The 18,703-nt window shown below is 47.5% G+C and overlaps 1 protein-coding gene across 2 annotated transcripts in view; it reads right to left on the reverse strand.

The window, feature by feature from the left end:
- Window positions 1-256: 256 nt before the first annotated feature.
- Window positions 257-18,703, reverse strand: part of PRICKLE2 (prickle planar cell polarity protein 2) — a 160,959-nt gene continuing 142,512 nt past the window's right edge. For both annotated transcript variants that reach the window (XM_030307171.1, XM_030307170.1), the window contains exon 8: window positions 257-6,320. In XM_030307171.1, coding sequence (XP_030163031.1) covers window positions 5,446-6,320 — 875 coding nt within the window. In that variant the 3' untranslated portion in view covers window positions 257-5,445. The remainder of the gene's footprint in view (window positions 6,321-18,703) is intronic.

Below are 18,703 nucleotides of genomic sequence, written 5' to 3' on the forward strand. Positions count from 1 at the left end.
CTAGAGCGTAGAAAGGTCAGCGATGTTGCCAACCTTCCTACAAGGCACAGGTCAGTCCTCCGCCACAAAGAACGAACTGCTTCTAACCGTCGATAGTGCTGAAGTTGAAAAATCCGATCCGCACTGTCAGGTTCATCCTCCATAGGAAATCTTACCTCCAGACATGTGCAGCCTCTGTCTTCTTTGTTGAGCCACTCAAAGGCAGAGATTTCAAAAAACCCGGAAAGGGAAGGAGGGCCGAGAAGAATGGCAACATTTCTTTTATTCAAATTTTATTGGAAGTTTACAAATGTATTACAGACATCAGTAAAACATATCCATTTTACAGGGCACGGATCTCAAGCAAAGTGTTCACAACAGTCTCTGGCAGAGCCCACACCAAAGGCCTGTTGCAGACCTTCTTAACAAATGCCTTGACATTCGACACACAACACGGAGTCTGGCCTGCCTCACCTTCTCAGACCCTCTGAGGTTTTGTTTATGCACTTGGAGTTAAAGCAGGAGATGGGCAACGCAATTCTGTACAGGAAAGAATGTGTTTGGGAGAAGGAAAAATGCCAAAGTCCTAATTTGCTAAGGAAAATGAAGGACTTGTAGACCTTAGAGCGTTAAGTCAGGGTCCACGATAGAACGAAAATGCATTGCGGAAACACATGAGTAGCAACTAGAGAGGCTGGAGAACAGACCTTGCTAGTGGGTAACTCTCTCCAAAAAATTCTCAAAAGGTTGGTCAGTGTGACCTATTGAACGTGAATGGCCAAGTGCCCAGTAGGGTGAAGGGATGTCTCTGAAAAGTCTCAGGATAGAGCAATTTTTTCTACCCTAAATCACCAGAAATGTTTTCCTACGCTACATGACTTCCCTCCCTCCTTTTTTTAATTTCCCTTGGGGAAAGCTAGTTTTGTCAGCAGGAAGTAAGCTTATAAAAGACTATAGCTCCCAATAGTGAGTCATGGCTTATGGCAGTCTTGTGTTGACTGGGCTACTATTATGAGAAAATGAAAAAGGAATCCAATCGTTTCTTGGTCCTACCCTTGACAACTGCTTCCAAGTGGTCAGACAAACCAGTTCGGGTGTCTGCTGAGGCCCCCAAGGGACCAAGCACTGGAGGCAAGGCAAAGCTCTCATTTCTACTTCCCCGGTACTTCCAGAGACGCACCTCAAAAGGTGGCAATCTGAAACTGCCTTCCAAATCAGGAGAGGAGGCTTAGCTGAGCCCTGCAGCCGGAAGGCTGTCCACAGGGCCCATTTCAAAGCCCTGAAGGTGCGAAACAGTCGCTAACAGCAACTCTTCCGGCACGAAACGGTCAGATAACTGGTTTCATTTTCCACTTTTCCTTTGTCACAGATAGATCCTCCTTCGCAGGCGTTAGCATCTGGTTTCTGTTAGACAGAGATATGCAAAGAGCACTTCTCCTTGGAATCAAAATGCTTGTGCTATTTCTTGTTAGAAGGTGGGATTGGACAAAGAATGAGATGGCCTCTCTTATCTGACCTCTGCAAGAGGATGAACAGAAGGCTGCCTGTAGTAATTGGCAAGAACACGAGAATGGAAAAGGAGGCCACGGAGACTGGTCTTTGTTTTGCTTTAAGAAGTCAGCCTCCACTTTTAGCATCCACCGTGACTTACGAACGATGCTTCCTAAATGGCTGGTGTACCGTTTGGGGGCCAATGGCAAAAGATGGAAAGATACATAAAAACTGGTTCACAGATCAGCTGTGTTATCAAATAACCTCAGTTCTAGTCGACCGATCCTGGCTGGTTGGAGGGTCACAAAGATTTCTGAGGCTGTATCCACGCTCTCTGGGAAAGCACACAGGGACACTTTGATGATACCTGCCCAGGCTGCAGGGACTACAGAGCCTGTGCCACCTAGATGTCATCACCGGCTGCACCTGAGCTCGGCAATGGCAAGTGGTACCCCAGAAGCAGAAAGCCACTGCAGGAGGGGAAGGAAATATAATTTGTTGCAGTGCAAGAAAATCCTACAGAATGTGAAAAGAAGATGAGAAGGAGCTGCCTTCTGGCCCCCTACTGGAAATGTTCACGGGGCTGGCTGAGAGCAGAAAAGAACGACTAGAGATGAGAAGGTAAATGTAGAAAGCAGGCATCGACCAACCAACGCTAGGAATTCTACTTGCCTTGAACCTGCGCATGACCAGGAAACATGGTTCTGATCTCCCTCACCTCGTTCACCTTCACGCTTGGTAGAGATCCCAGAAGTATATGACAGAAGGAAGGGGGGGTACCTGAATGCCACACTCGATGCCACCAGCCTGCCAAGAAACCTGTTCACAGTATCAAGGGTTGTATGTATTGGCAGGGCCATTCAGGAAACTGTCAATGGCTACTTCTTCCTGGGAAACAGCCAGGTCTGTTGCCAATGAATTGAGCAGCGATAAGAAATGAACTTAACTCCAAAGTTGTGGTTTTAACCAAAAGGCAAGAAGATCACTATGAAGAGAGGTAGAAAAACCAAACAAACCTAAGGCATTAGAGAAGAGAGGAAACTAGGAAAAGAGAGATTACTTTTCTAGAACAGTCTACTGAGGATAATATGATGATCTACGAAGAGGTGACTGCAAGCCCCACTCGCAGGCAAAACTCGACTGAGAAGAGCTCATGGTTATGCGGGAGGAATCCGGTAAGGACCCAAAGTTCTTGCCTCAGAAAAGAATGCATTGAGTGTTTGGGAACAGGATTCTGCGATGTTACGTTTAAGGTATCACGAAGAGGTGTAATTCGTAACACAGTGACATCCTGCTTTCCCCAGGGCACTCACTTGGAGGTCCCGTCATCTTTGTGACGATTTAACCGTCCTCGTGGGCATTCTCTGTAAGGTGCTTGGCTGCATGTGGGGTGGGGAGCAGGGATAGAAAACATGGAGGTGACCTTGTTTACACACAGTGTGGCCCTGAGGCCTGCCTCTCACTACATCTCAAGCTCGGACCAGTTCGGCTGCCGGACGCTCCCTGCACCGCTAGATCCGAAATCCCTTATTCCTCCCATCCCTTGTCGGGATATGGTTCCGTGTTGATTTCTGGCTACCATCTTCTTTCTGCGGATGGTGGCTAAAGCCTCATCTGGGGAAAGTAAGAGGTACTCTGAAAAGGATGGAGTTAGAAAGCAGCTTTTTTTTTTTTTTTTTTTTTTTTTACCAGGAGAATTTCTTTCATTGGATTCCAGGCTAGAGAGGACAGACGTTATTTTTCAGCTGTTGGCTACGTTAAGTGATCTACTTTTGTCTCTCTTTTCTTTTTCCAAAATGCCTTTTTATTCTCGTCAACCAAGGAACTCAAAACTCCACATTGGACTCGCCCGATTTCTACCAGAAACCGGCCACTTCAGTAGCATGGTGCTGCACAGTATTTCTTAATCAGTTTTGCCAAGCAGTTTACAAACTTACTATACAAACGTAATAGAGTTAATTCTCCGGAGGCTTGGATAATTAATGAAGCATTTAGATAATGAAGATAGCATGCGGAAAACAGCCACAACCAACATTTGCATTGCTTTTTTAAAAAATCAGTGACAATGACAAATGTCATATTAATACCTGAAAAGCAAATTATTTGTATACATCCTGAATGGAGTGCCATTTCCACATCCTTTATAGCCTTCTATTCCCCAGACCCATTTGGGATGGTGTCTGAAAAGCCACTTTTCACATTCTCTCCATAAGAAAATACTAGAAAATATTAACTACTATACTGAAAAGAGACCACACTCACCTCACCATGGCAGATGGCCACTGAGATACGCCGTGTACTACATCCACAGTACATCTCACTAAAGGTGGGTCCTCCAATGGATTATTTCAACCACCACAATCCATTAAAAGGAGGAGGAGAATGGAACAGAAAGCAAGCGCTTCATTTTGAACCGAAGCAAGGTAGGAAGTTTTTTTTTTTTTTTTTTTTACTATAAACAACACAACCGCTAAATGTCTTCTTTAAGCAAACTCACTTTTGAGCCCATTTTCTGTCTGACCAACAGTCCCCAAAGTTCAAAATGGAAATCCCCTTCTCAACAATGGTTGGTTTGCAAGGCCATTATCCTGAAATCTCCTGAGCAGCTCCCTCTCCTGGGTAACCCAGACACTCTGGTTACGGGGTGGGTTAAACTGGACTCCTTCCACAAGCACTGTGGGGTTATTCAAGGTAGTGGTCACCGCTAGTCTACTTCCTTTCCAGAAGTTCTTTGCTCTGACCTTCCTTCATATTCCCCTTCAGTCTCTACCCTTGACCTGCTTTCTGCTTTGAAACTGCCTTGTTCCTTCTCCATGCACGGCATACAATCTGCGTGTGACCCCCCCGTCACTCCCAGAGCCCCTCAGAACCCTTCTGCCCCTAAATGTCTAATGCCTAAGTTTGCACTGAGGACAACCGGTTGTCAGGCTAAGGCAGCTGTTCCGTCTGCCTTGGTAAAGGAAAGCAGATAATATAATCCAGGAAACATGAGCACCAGAAAATAATGCCACATTCAAAACAACGTCATGCGGACATCACACAACGGCACCACTCACGGGCACTTTCACTATCCCCAAGGGACAGGTCAACAGTGAGCAACTTCAGTGTTCCCAGCAGGGATGGCGTTTCTCATGGGACTTGACTGACACTGGTTGGTTTCTCTAATTGGCAAAAGTTACGTTTGCAATTTTAATAAAAATTACTATCACTTTGTAAAGAATAAATTCTACCGAGGGTGGGAGCAGACCTAAGGATGTCTCTCCTAAAGATGGAATGGAGCATAGAATGCTTTGGGTGTAATAGTTAATTTTTTTTTTTTCAGCCACAAAAAGCCAAATTGAATAAACTCCTTTGAAAAAGGTCTCACTGACATGTAACAAATTTGGATAGAAAAAAGAAAAAAAAAAAAAAAAAACAGTGGTCCTGGACCACCTCTGAATACTACTCAAAGACGACGCCGGGTATGCATGCAAGGCTTCACTGAGTCCTACGATATAGAAATTCCTTTGATATTACAAAATACAAAAATATTTTATCAGAACTCTCATTTACATTGCATTTACAATGGACATGTAAATAACTTAGTCTGGGGTCCTGGCTAATAAACAAATTACTTACTGGAGAAAGGGTCCTAAAAGTAAGAGAGAGCCAGAGAGGATATAAGCGAGCGGGAAACAACTTGCCATCTTGCGAAAGGCGACTCAACACAGACTGACGGGAAGGAGGTGACCAACTCTGGCCTCCACAGAGTCTATAGCGTTTCCAAAGTGAAATGTGCAAATAATATTCAACATGCCGAGAACTGCGACTACCTATTGAGTCAGTCTATGACCTTGCCTCCATCAACTGCCAGCGTTTCCCTCTTCTCCTCCAGCAACCACCCCCCCCAAAAGCGCTTTACATTTTAAAACAGTGCAAGTTTCTGACTTTACATTCTTAGCTCCCATCTTCCCCCATTCCCTGACCCCAATCGTATTAGGAAATGATACAGTTTTTGCTCTTTTGTCTTTTCCTGCTGTGCACCTGTCCCCTGCCCCCTAACGTGGAAGACTTGGGGAGGCCGTAAGAGCTGTATTTGTGCAACAGCTCGTCGCTCGTGACGTAGCGCAGGCGGGCGGGCTGGGGGATTGGTTCTCCTAGGAAATAGCCCTCGTTGTCAGACTCCGAAGAGGAAGAGCAGGTGGAACACCAATCATACTCGGTGAAGTAGGGTCCCCATCGCTCCCCAAAGGCATTCTGCAGAGCCAGGTCCGACACCGTTCTCGGGCACTGGCCGTACAGGTCCCGGCGGGAGCCTTGGCCCAGGCTCTCCTGGAAGCTCCGCTGGCGCATGAACTGGTCATAGTCCTCCCTGGCTCTGAGGGGGGGCCTTTCTTTTAACCGGGAGATGGCCTCGCGCTCGCTGGCCAGGTGCAGGGCGTTGTCGGAGCGAGAGCGCCGGGAACGCCTGGACCGGTGAGGTCGGAAGCGGCGACTGTCATCACGGGAGGTACTTCTCCTCCGCGTGCGTTCGCTCATGGGCTGGATCCTCATGCCGTCCTGCCCCGGCAGCTTGCTGCCTGCCATCCCTCCATCGAAGTCAAAGCTCTGGTGCATCCTTCCGTGGGACTGCAGGTCTCTGTACCCGATGGGGTTGCCGAGCTGGTGGAGGTTTCCCTCCATCTCCTGGTACTGCTGGGCGGAGAGCAGGCTGCGGACGGACTCTGCGCTCCGGAACTGCATGGACGAGTTTAGAGTGCCCATGTTGCTCAGCTTCTCAGAGACATTCATTCCAGAGTCTTTGCTGAGGTCAGGCATGGAAAACCGGGACAGGTGCTCCTGGCGCTTGGCGCCACCATCTGCGGACAGGCCTGGCGGGATGGGGAGAGAGAAGAGAGGACCGTGGAGGTTAATACGAGTTGCAGTCGGGTTCATCTGAACCACCATCTACCCAGGATCGCTGCACGCGGCTCTGCAGCTGTACACGGCACAAGAGCTCTCTTGGAAAGCGCGTGGGAGGGCTTTTCCCATTCCACGCGGGGGGGGGGGGGCGGGGTAGTGTCCACCCAGAGAGGGCACCTGGTTAAAAGGCATCCATAGAGATGCATTTTACTAGTTGCTAATTCCTACAAAGGCTCATCGGAGTTACTAAGGGTCCACTGTGCCTCTTACGCGTGATGCTTCCTGTGTTTAGAATTTCTACAAAGGGCTTCAGATACCTCTTTGATCTAACGCTGTGCTGTAAGGACGGAGGACAGATATTCTGGACGCAGAAGGTTTGAGCTGCAGAGGCTGGGCCATGCCCAAGCAGTTCCTACCGACGCGGAGCCTCGTATCTAGTCCCATGATACCAGACCGACTCACTTTCCTGTTGGCCTCCAGCAGCTTTCTCCTGCGCCCGCTGTCCCTAAGCCCCATATCTCAAATGTCTGGAACACTAAGTGACTCCCTGGGTGTACACACAGGGATATTTAATCTCTCAGGCTGCTGCGGGAATGACTGTTCCCAGGGTTTTAAATGGGCCCCTAACGGCCAGAAGATGTGAGTGGGGCCCTGGGACACCCCTTCTTTCCCTGGGGAGGCACTTTTAAAACAACACCGTGACCCTAATGTTTGAGAAAACAGCGGGTACCCCCAGCAACGGCCCTGCAGTTCCTAAGTGCCGTCACTGGCACCACTGAAATAAAAACTGTTTTACAGATAGCGGGAGATTCTTGACTTGAGTAACTTCCATCTTGCCCATCCTAAAGCAGCAGTCTCTAAAGAGATGCTTAAGAGCAGACCAGGTGGTAAAATCTCAGCATTTTCCACTCATTATCTGTTGGCAGATGAGCAGTTCTGCCATTGCTAGAAAACATGTCTCTGGATTGCAATGGCCCATTATGACGCCTGCCACTGATTATTCTTCCCTACCTGCCAGGACCAACAACTTCCATGTCCCCAACAAAACTAACGGTATGAACACTTTGAAAAACTACTTAGCAGTATCTGTTGAAGCTAAATACACACGCATAAACACACACACACACACACACACACACACACACACACACGGATAATCAACAAAGCTGCTTTGAATATCTGTGTCCGTTTTTGTGTGTGTGGACTTCATGTTATTTCTGTTGAGTATACACAGTGGAGATTATATGACTTTCCATTGCTTCTCCTGATTATAGACCTAACAGGAATCAGTGCACAGGTCCAAGAAAATGTAAAAGAGTGTATTCAGAGAATATTTTACAATAGCCTAGAACTAGAAACAACTCACATGTCAACTAATAGGAAAAGGGCTAAATAAATCGTGCTATTTTCTACCATTCTCCCTTAAAAGGAATCAGAACTCTGGAGGGATGGCTGATTCTAGGACAGGAGAAGGGAAGGTATGAGCCTGGAACATCTTGTTATGCCAGAAAGGAAGTGTTACAAATGAAAAAGGATTTTTTGAAAATCACGAAAAAAAAATTTTTTTTAGGTTTATTTGAGAGAGGCAGAGATACAGGGCAGAGAGAATGGGAGAGAGAAGATCCCAAGCAGGCTCAGGGCTATCAGCACAGAGCCTGACGTGCGTCTTGAACTCACAAAACCGTGAGATCGTGACCTGAGCCAAAACCAACAGTCAGATGTGTAACCGAATGAGTCACCCAGGTACCCTGAAAACTGATGGAGGCTTGCCAGAAGGACACCAGGCACAACCTCAAGGGGCCCCCACTAGCCAAAGCTAAGCAATTTGAGCCTCAAATCATTGAAAACAGTAGTGATTCATAAACCACTGAAAAAAGAGGAAATCATGAGTCCATACCAGTAAGAGATAAACCCATCAGTAAATAGACGGTGGAGGAGAATAGGTTCTTGCCTGCAGTAGAATGCTGAGCAGAGTAGAAGGAGTGCACACAGAAGGGGTGCTGCATTTGGAAGATCATCATTCCGTAACCATTGTAGGTAATGATGGATTTCGTGCGAGAGTCAAGGCATGCGCAAGTTTGGGGGTAAAATTTAATGGGGAGGCAGGATATTTGCATGGTGTTAAGTGTTTTTCCACGCACTTACTAACTGTAAGGGAAAATTTAGTAGCTACACAATGGAGAAATCACACAGCACTTTGACCAGGAGATCAAACTTGACCTCGCTGATGAGGGGCGGCTGGATACTGTGGGCCACCCAGTGTATGTCCTAAGAAGTCCACGTTATCACTCATGCAGTGTTCCAGCCAGGGAGACAGATCCTGAATGTACTCAGAAGGAAACATCAGGGAAACTCCCAAAGGAGGAAAATTCTATTAAGAAAAAATGGGACTATATTCTTGAATCATTTTTCTTTTTTCAGTATCATAAAAGTGTGAAGGAATATTCGACACTAAAGAACACTAAGGAACCAGGGCAATGGTACAGAATACACGATCCTGGACCAGAACCTATTCTGTAGTGAGAATGTCATGAAGGATAACTGTGGAGAAACTGATGAAAATTGGGACACGGGCAATTAATAAGTATGCTAAATTTGCTGTGTTAATTTTGATAACAGTGATAATTATGGTAATGTTGGAGAAGATCCTTCCTCTTGGGAAATACACATGGAAGTATATGGTAGTAAATGGCCGAGGTGGATGCAACTGCCTCTTGAATGGGTCAGAAACAAATTGCATGTGTGTATGTGTGAACAAGAGAGAAGCAATGATAAAACGAATAGGGTAAATTGTTAATCATATGTGAATCTAAGTAAAGAGTACATTCTGGTTATTGTTTGTTTCATTTCTGCAACTTTTCAGTAAGTGTGAAATTACTGCTAAATAAAAAATCTCCTGGGGCGCCTGGGTGGTTGAGTTGGTTAAGCGTCTGACTTCGGCTCAGGTCATGATCTCGCTGTTTGTGAGTTCAAGCCCCGCGTCAGGCTCTGTGCTGACAGCTCAGAGCCTGGAGTCTGCTTCGAATCTGTGTCTCCCTCTCTCTCTGCCCCTCCCCCGCTTGTGCTCTTTCTCTCTTGAAAATAAATAAACGTTGAAAAAAATCTCCTGAAATTTGTGGCATATGATGCAATGGTTTTCAATGCCTGGGGAAGTTACTGGGGCTGGGGGGCGGGGGGTGGGTGATAGATGCTTTTGGCGTCTAGTGGGCAGAGGCCGGAGAGATGTTGCTAAACATCCTACGATGCACACACAGGACAGTCCCCCCAAGAAAAATGATCCAACTCCAGATGTCAGTAATGGCACAGCTGAGAAACCACGACAGGATGGCATCCCCCACAACAGCGAGAATGAACGACTACACCCAGCCACAGGGATGAATGTCACATAGAGAATTCTGGCAGGCAAAAAAGAGTACGTGCTGTGTGATTCCGTTTATATGAAGTTCAAGAACAGCCCGAGGCTGTCTATGGTGGCTGAGATCAGGACAGAGGGAAGGGACATAAAGGAAACATGGAGGGTGCTGGAGATGTTCTGTATCTACATCTGGGTGGTGGTTAGAAAAGGATACACACAGAAAAGTTCCTTGAGGTGTGGATTTAATATTTGGTTTGCTCTATCTTAGGTAAGCCACGCCCCGATAAAATGGCATAAAAACAAAGCAGAGCTCGCATTAAGGAGCCAAATTTAAATGTTGGATATGCCTGTGGAGAAAATATTCTGCCAACCACCATACTTTCCAGTCATATATATTTTTTAATTCCATTACTGGGGTAACTGTCAGGGCAAGAGGGGATGAGTTCTTTAACTCCCGCTTTCCCCGCTGCTTATCTCTGACACACACATCATAAAAGCTGATTTACAACAGCCTAATCACTTCCAGAACTGCCCCAACCTGAAGGCGGAGAGGACAGGACAGCAACCAAGGATGATGAATGAGTCGTCGGAGCAGATGAACTCCATGCAGTAGGGAAGGAAAAAATTCTTCAAGAATCACCGGGAGAAACAAAAGCTACACACGTGTGGGCACAACGATCTTTGCTGGGCTTCCTCCTCAAGCCCTGTTATAGAATCAGGGTTGTTATCAACAAGCTAGCAAAGTACCACAAATCCCCAAACAAGCTGTTTTCCTGACCCTGACTTTTGTAAGTCTCCAAGTCAAGCATTTCTGAGAACATCCTGCATGTGAACAGATTCTTATTTCCATGAGGAGGGTGTAACGTGAAGGAGGGCAGTTTCAGTACCACTGGGAGGTGATCTGGCCCTGTCGTGTTGTACTTCTGTGTCCTGGGCAATCTCAGGATAACCTTGACCACCTCGACCCTCCTCAGAAAAAAAGAACGCTCTGTCAAGTACAGGAGGCTCCCACTGTTCAACCCAGAGCCTAATGTCACTTATCCCAAACATAAACTATTCTCCCGGGGACGTGTGAATGGGACTGGAAATGCTAGACGCTCGCTGTGGACATTATCAATACATTTACTTATTTATTTTATTTAAAAAAATTTTTTTTTTCAACGTTTATTCATTTTTGGGACAGAAAGAGACAGAGCATGAACGGGGGAGGGGCAGAGAGAGAGGGAGACACAGAATCGGAAACAGGCTCCAGGCTCCGAGCCATCAGCCCAGAGCCTGACGCGGGGCTCGAACTCACGGAGCGCGAGATCGTGACCTGGCTGAAGTCGGACGCTTAACCGACTGCGCCACCCAGGCGCCCCCATTTACTTATTTATTAATAAAGCTTCTTATTGACTCAGAGTTTGCTCCACGGTCTTCCTGCATGCAGGACATGAACAGAATGGCCAATGTTGTCCACAGATGAGCAACCATCATGTACCTGCCTCTGAACAGGGTGGCTCTGTGGTTCGTTTCATTCTTGGCAAAATCCAGAGTCCTCAGGCAGCCCTCAAGGCCCTCTGGTCTCTCAAAGATCACCCACTAAACCCTCGTCCCAGCTTCCTTGGCGTCAGCTGTCCTTACACACGTACCAGAAAGCTCATCTCAGCCTCTTTTGGAAAACACTCCCCTCTGCACTGCTGACTTCCACTGACCATAAAGGCCCTCACATAAATGTCACCTCTTCAGAGGGAGCCGCCCTGATTGCTCTTTCTAAAGGAGCAGGTTGTCCCCCAACAACCAGTCACTCCGCAGCCTTGACTTTCAAGGTTCCCACCGTGACTTGTTTTAAGTTCTTTCATATGTTTGCAAGTTGAATGGGTGCCTCCTGGGAGCAGGCATCACGTCCCCCTATTCACTGGACTCCCCTAGAACTAGGAGCGAGCCTCCTTGGTGCTCAATCAATATTTGTGGAATTAAGGTCAACGAATCCTCATGCTGCCTGCCAGGAAAAGGTAGCTACGCTCTGACCTGGAGTGGGCCAGGACTTAACAACCAACTCTAATTCAGACGGGTGGGATGCCAGCCATCAGGACCAGAAACACACGGTCACACCTGTCAACCTCATTGTCTGCGATGCTTCATTTTGCAACCTACCATCTGTGGGGTTTCTCCAATTTTAAAGTTGAAGAACGTGTGGTTTATAATTAGCTCCTCGATCTGCACAAAATGTTTTGGGCTTATTAATCCCAGCTCTGGAGATGCGTTTAAATCACCAGCTTCCATGTCTCCAGGACTATCACAGATCACACTTCAACTTGAGAAACCGTCCTTTCCTCTCTCTGCGCGCTGAACTGGAGAGCTACTTCCTGGCTGGCAGCAGGGGGGCAACCTTTGAGCCTCTAGAGACACATCTCCAAAATGGGTATGACAACAGTATCTGAGTTTGGGAGTTGCAGTGACATAAGATGAGGAGAACAGTACTTTTCCTCGTTAAGACTCATCACAACGGTAGTAGGTGTGTGTCATGTTTCTTTGATCTTCAACTTCTTGGCTAGTCCATAACCTCCAAGATGGCAGAAACAGACTCCTGTTTGTCAACCCTCATCTCACCACCTCATATTCTGGTACTTTATATGCTGGAAGAGGGTAGTAAGAAAGACCTCAAACTCCCCAGTGAAAGGAAGCAGGCCCCAAGAATTTTATACTCAGCCACCTGCCAAGGTAGACAAATACTTGAAGGTGTGATCGTATGACTGAATGAGTCCTAGAATGATGACCCACACAGGCCACACGGCAGTGTTCACTGAAGATGGGCCACCGTTCAAAGAATCTGTGGCTCCCGACTGCAGTTGGAGACTGCTTCTCCACATAGATGAAATACAAGTCTTTCTTCCATTTGTGCAGCAGGAGACCCTGTGTCAGATCACTGCATATAGACAGAATCCACCCCAATGGAGGTCTACAATGCTACTCTCTCCTGCTGCCAGAGACCCACCTTACTTTTCTTGCTGCCTGAGCCCTGATGTGCGCATGGGAATGCCTGCAAGCAAGGTGTGGTGTGGGAGGCAGAGACTGCTAACTAAATTCCCCAGGGAGCCCTTGGAGTCTGACCCCACATTTGATGATCACAGAGGTGATCACAGAGGCCCAACACATTCTGGAGACCCTGGCTGAAGAAGCCTATCTGCCAGCATGAGGCATGGATGTTAAGGCATTCTCCTCTCCAAATAATGCAGGATTTGTGACGAGTGCTACATGGCCTCAATTCAGCCTGGTCCCAGTGATCTGTGTGGCCGGGAGCCACACAAACACCCAGGGACTGCAGTTTTCTGTCGGCATGCGTGGCCCTGGCCCCAACAAGGAGAGGTCCGTGTTGAATTTAGCCTGCGATTCTCTATGGTTTAAACCATCAACGCAAAGCTACGGCCAGGATGCTCTAAGCAATGCCAGCATTTCAGGCTGAGCAATATCTCCTCACTGCAAACATAAGGCCTCACAGAAGTCAGTGACAGCGAGAAAAATCAATACCTCCAAAGAATGCCCTGGGTCTGACGGAAGAGAAAGGCAATCTTTGCGGTGTTCGCTCTCTCCATTTATTCCGAGAGCAGAAGAGTGCTCAAGACCAGAGAAAAGCCCACGCGGACTGCAAGGTAAGATTAGCCCTTTGGTACATCTTTCCGTTCCTTATTCATTGCCCTTTCTAGTCCTATTCCTACCCCCCTCAAAGAAATTGGCATACAAAGACATCGCTGTTTCTGCCAACTTAAATAACGCATTTCATTTTACAGTTCTGTGCAATAAACGAAAGAGTAACTACTCACCTTAGCCCTATAGACATTTATGACTCGCACGTTCAGTAAGGTTTTCCCTATATGACTTTTTTTTTTCTTTCTGAAGCAGAGACATGAATCGGAATGGTTTAGAATAGGGGTTTGCAACCTAGAGCCCATGGGCCAAAGCCAGCTCACTGCGTGTTTTTGTAAATAAAGTTTTACTGCAACACAGCTACACCTATTCATTTGCGTATTGTCTAGGGTTGCTTTCTCACTACAATGGCAGGAGTGAGTAATCGTGACAGACTGTATGACCTACAAAGCCTAAAATATTTATTACCCGGTCCTTTCTAGAAACAAGTTTGTCGCCTCTGGTTTAAAAGGCAAATGTGCTGTGAAGCTGTAGCAGGCCTAAGCATCCCCAAAGTCATGTGCTCTACATGGTCTATCAGAGCATGCAAAAAATGTCTTTGAGGTACAAGTTGATTCAAGTGTGTGGGGGTAAGTTTGATCAGGTCCCTTGGGGTCCTTTTTCCAACTCAGTCAATTGATTTCATCAACACTCAGAATCTCAAATTGGCAACATCTGGAGAGAAGCTGTCATCCGGGCAGTGGAGTTTAACCACCACCAAATGTTCCTTAGTGACAGGGCACGGAATGTTCGAACTGAGTAGGCTGGGGAAAGCGGTGGGGCGGGAACGGAAAGAGAGGGAGAAGGAAAAGGAAAGGCAGGGAGAGATTATGAGCACACTCAAAATCCCTGGCTGCTGACAGCGGGACCTGGGACGAGCGGCCATGGCACCCTAACCAGACTGGCAGAATCCCAACCTGCATTTGCACCAGAGCCACCCTGGTGATTCACATGCCCCTGAGAGGTAGGGCCCCACTGTGCCAGAGCCGTGGCCGAGTTTCGAGGACAATCTTCTCTGCAACGAAAGGTGCTTCTACCCTAGGAAACCCCACACCCTCAGAGACACTGATTCAGAGTCTCTCAACTTTGGTGCTATTTGCATCCTGGGCAGGAGAATTTTTTTTTTCCTTTTTCTGCCTGGGGGCTGTTGTGTGTTGTGTGATGCTTAGCACCAACCCTGCTTCTACTCACTAGATGCCAGCAACACCCCCCCTCCAGTTGTGACAACTCACATCTCCAGACGTTGCCCAATGTCCCGCGGGGCTAAAACTGGCCCAGCTGAGGACCACTGCACAAACAGATCTGATCCTGGAGCTGCTGCTGACCACAGGCTAAGAAGCACTCTGTTCCTGATCTTCCAGCGAAACTGGGTTAATCCTGCTCTACACCACCCCGCAAACATGAGCCTGAGCACCAGACACGGTGGACACGTTCTCTTTCCAGAGAAAGATCAGTGCGTTCCATGAGGTTGGGGGTGGTGTATCTCCCAAATCGGGGAACTACGAAGTTGTTTGCTCTCTAAACTCCCCTCCACAAACCCACTCCTGACAGTCTGTCTCTCCCGCGGTGGGCGTGAAGAGTTCCCTGTGGTTAAGGCCTTCGCTGTCTTCTTTTCCCTCCCCCATTTGAAGCCTTTGGAATCTCGAGCCCTTGATGCAGCTCTCTTACTTCCTTACTCTGGTCACCAGCCTGTCTAGTGGGTCCCAAGTGAGGAGGTGGTCATGAGTGCTTACAGTCACGTGTCTGCCATCTGCTCCTGTGGTTCCAGGAAAAGTGCTGGCAGACGAAAGACACAATTTCCTTCAGGCAGCTGCTGCCGCGAGGGAGGCTGAGACGGGCTGGTGGGGAGAGACGCCCGCTTCTGACTTCACGCCTCCCCCGTGCCCGCCTGGATCCCCCTCGAGGGAAGGGCCATTTCCCCATCCCTGACCACTCGGGGAGACTGGCCCCAAATAAAGCACAGCTGCTTGACAACCAGCTGGTTACAAAGGCGGCCATGACCCATTCGGGTTTCCCCAACAACAGAGTCGGTGGTTTTTAGCAGCATTCATTCTAGAGACTTGCCTTTGAGCCAGAGTGGCTGAGAAGTGACAAGTGTCACAATAGGACTAAAAAGTCGCTTTTCTTGCAGACCCAGGAGAGTTGAAAGGAAGAGCCTGGTCGAGATCAAAACTCTGATTCGACTGGAGGTCCCTTACCTTCTATCTGCGGAACTGCTCCTTAACTTCCCAATAAAGACCCAACGTGTAAAAGGTAGTGAAGGGAGAGACCAGGAAGTGACATTTTTAGAAACATGTGGGGTCAATTTTAACTCCTTTTCAGCCCTGTGGGGGATTGTGGTTGTGTAGCCACAAAGCCCATCGCTAATTGAAAGGATGCGTAAAAAATTCAAACCAGGTGAAGATTGTTTGCCAGGGTTTGCTCTGGGCTCACACTGACCCCATGCTGCTTTCCAGAACCCATTTACCCAAGTCAACGGGCAGACCACACGGGAGTCTGTGCTCAGGAAACACTTGACTACACGGCCCAGAAGCTCAGCGGCTCCCCAGCGGTAGGGAGCAGACAGCCGGGGACTTGGAGACCCATCTGGTTTCTTCAAAGATTCTAGATGAAGTCCTAACACTGCCAGGCTCTGTGAGCAAGGCCATTTCTGGCGACACCTCAAAGGGATATTACACTATAGAGGGAAGAGAGATAACTCAATCAGGAGGTCAGTACAGCCATTATAGAGAGTAATCACAGGAGGGAGGAAACACAATGCTCTGACAGGGCCAAAAGATTAGCTCTATCCAAACAGAGTGCCGAGAAAGACCCCTGTGATGGTGGTGACAGCTATCCTAACACCTAAAGGACCTATGGGCACCTGGGTGGCTCAGTCAGTTAAGACTCTGGCCTTGGCTCAGGTCATGATCTCACGGTTCGTGGGTTCGAGCACCACGTCGGGCTCTGTGCCGACAGCGTGGAGCCTGGAGCCTGCTTCGGATTCTGTGTCTCCCTCTCTTTCTGTCCCTCCCCTGCTCATGCTCTATCTCTGTCTCTCTCAAAAATAAATGGACGTTTAAAAAAAAATGTTAAAGGTCTGAAGGAGACAGCCTCACCAATAGTGGGGAAAGCGCTCCAGGGCAGATGGAACACTTCATACCAGGAAAAGTTCCTAGTACTCTACGAAGTGACAAAAGGGCAGTGTGGGAGCCCGAGAGAGGTTCTTCCAGGCCACCTTGGCTTTGAAAGTATCCTTCCCGTGCCTGTAGGCAGCTTTAATAAAGCACCTGCGTGGCAGCACAGGGGAGTGGAGAGGAGCACTGGCTTTGAACTTCACCTTCCGGCTCTGTCTCCTAGAGCTATGCCTCCACAGGCAAGACCCTGGCCTGCTTTGTGCCTCAATTCCCTCACCTGTAAAATGGGAGTAAGTAGACTCTAGCTCATTAGGATGACAATGAATAATAAGTGGGTACTTAGTGCTGGTGTAGGGAGATCAGATGGAATGTTCTCATGGTCTTTCACCACTTATCTGTCACTTACAAAGTATTCTTCGGAATGTTGTCCTACATGAAACAGCTAGGCATGGATACGCAAGTTTTTCAAGTGTGTAACAGAGAGTTGGAAGGATTTGCTCAAGGTCACACAGCGGCCACTTGAGAACTATTACTTCCTACCTTTTATTTTTGTCAGGAGAAGGAGTACAAGGAGTATGGCCGCAAGGCTGTTATTGACTTGAGTGACAAGAGGCAAAGAGAGAAGTAAAGAACCATCCACACATTTGAGCTCTGAACCAGCGGCCACAATTCAAAAAATCCTTTTCATTAATGGATAGTTTCCTATTGTATAAATAAGAATTATTGCTATGTGCAACAGCAAGGATGAATCTCATAAAGTGAAAGATGCCAGCCACAAAAGAATACAAACAGTAGGATTCCATTTATATCAAGTTAAAAACCACTGCAAGCGAACTGTTTGAAGTTAGGACAGTGCTTGCTTTGGAGATGAAGGAGGAGGAGAGAGTGGAAGGGGCAGGAGGGAGTTTCTGGGGTCCTGGTGGTGGTCTACTTCTTGACCTGGGCAGTGCTGACAGGAGCATAATAATTCACTGAGCTGCAACTCATGATTCCTGCACTTCTCTGCTGGTTACCCATCCATAAAACGTTTATTAAAAACGACCACCAAGAGAGGCAAGAATGTACTCACGACAGTTTGCAAGGTGAATGTGCATAAAGCATCCCCCTCCTGGGACACTGGACTGGTAGGGCTGGGACACGGGCCCCAAACCAGCAGCTAATATGTTAGGCCATGTTCGGTCTGAAGGGTTACGTTTCTTTCTTTCCTTTTCAAGTTGGAATGCACAGGGGCCTTCGCCATCTGTGGTCTTAGCCCTGGGCACATTTACACATTTGTCGTACCTGCCTGTCCACAAGCCTCTCTTACCTCTCCCAGCAGCGTCAGCCAACTTGATAAGAGGGGTAGAAGGTTGGATGAAAGCGGTTTATGGATGTAAGGCCAGTACACAATGTGCTCTTCTAAGCTTGGGGAATCCTTGCTTCTCAAGAGCCTACTTACACACAGCTGAGGGTTGACAAAACGCTATTCTTGGCAAAAAAGTTTATGATATCACGTATGACAGAGCCAATTACCAGACTGACAGACGGGCAAAAACATAAACATCTACTCCGTGGTAGATGGAGTGTCTTTTTTTTTTTTTTAATGTTTTTATTTATTTTTGAGACAGAGAGAGAGAGAGCATGAGCAGGGGAGGGGCAGAGAGAGAGGAAGACACAGAACCCGAAGCAGGCTCCAGGCTCCGAGCTGTCAGCACAGAGCCCGACGCGGAGCTCGAACTCACAAACCGCGAGATCATGACCTGAGCTGACGTCGGACGCCTAACCGACTGAGCCACCCAGGCGCCCCTGGGGTGTCTTTTAAAAGGATGGGTGGGTAGCATGAAGAAGTGATGAAAGGATAGGAAAGGAATGGAAAACTGGTTATATTAAAGAGTGCGTGCAAAATGGTGCATGTACAGAAAGAGACATGATTTGGGGCTTTCATCAAGAGCTTATAAAATCAAGCTACAGAATACAGTTCTTGGGTAAGAATTAAGTTTTCAAGTCATCATTATCACTTCTATTATTCATTTACACTTAAGATACTCTTCATTGGTACCTCCCTCTGTGTCTGGAGGGGAAGCCAGTGGGGTACCTGTAGGTGAAGAACTGAAAATAGAAAAAAAAAAAAAAAAAAAAAAGGAGCAACTTGCCCAAGGTCAAGAATGATGGGGATGGGTGACAAAGGCAGGGACTAAATTAGTTCTCCAGACTTCCAAGAGGCAGCTGCTTCTCA

The sequence above is a fragment of the Lynx canadensis genome, chromosome A2 (genome assembly GCF_007474595.2).
Source record: "Lynx canadensis isolate LIC74 chromosome A2, mLynCan4.pri.v2, whole genome shotgun sequence".
NCBI classification, from domain to species: domain Eukaryota; kingdom Metazoa; phylum Chordata; class Mammalia; order Carnivora; family Felidae; genus Lynx; species Lynx canadensis.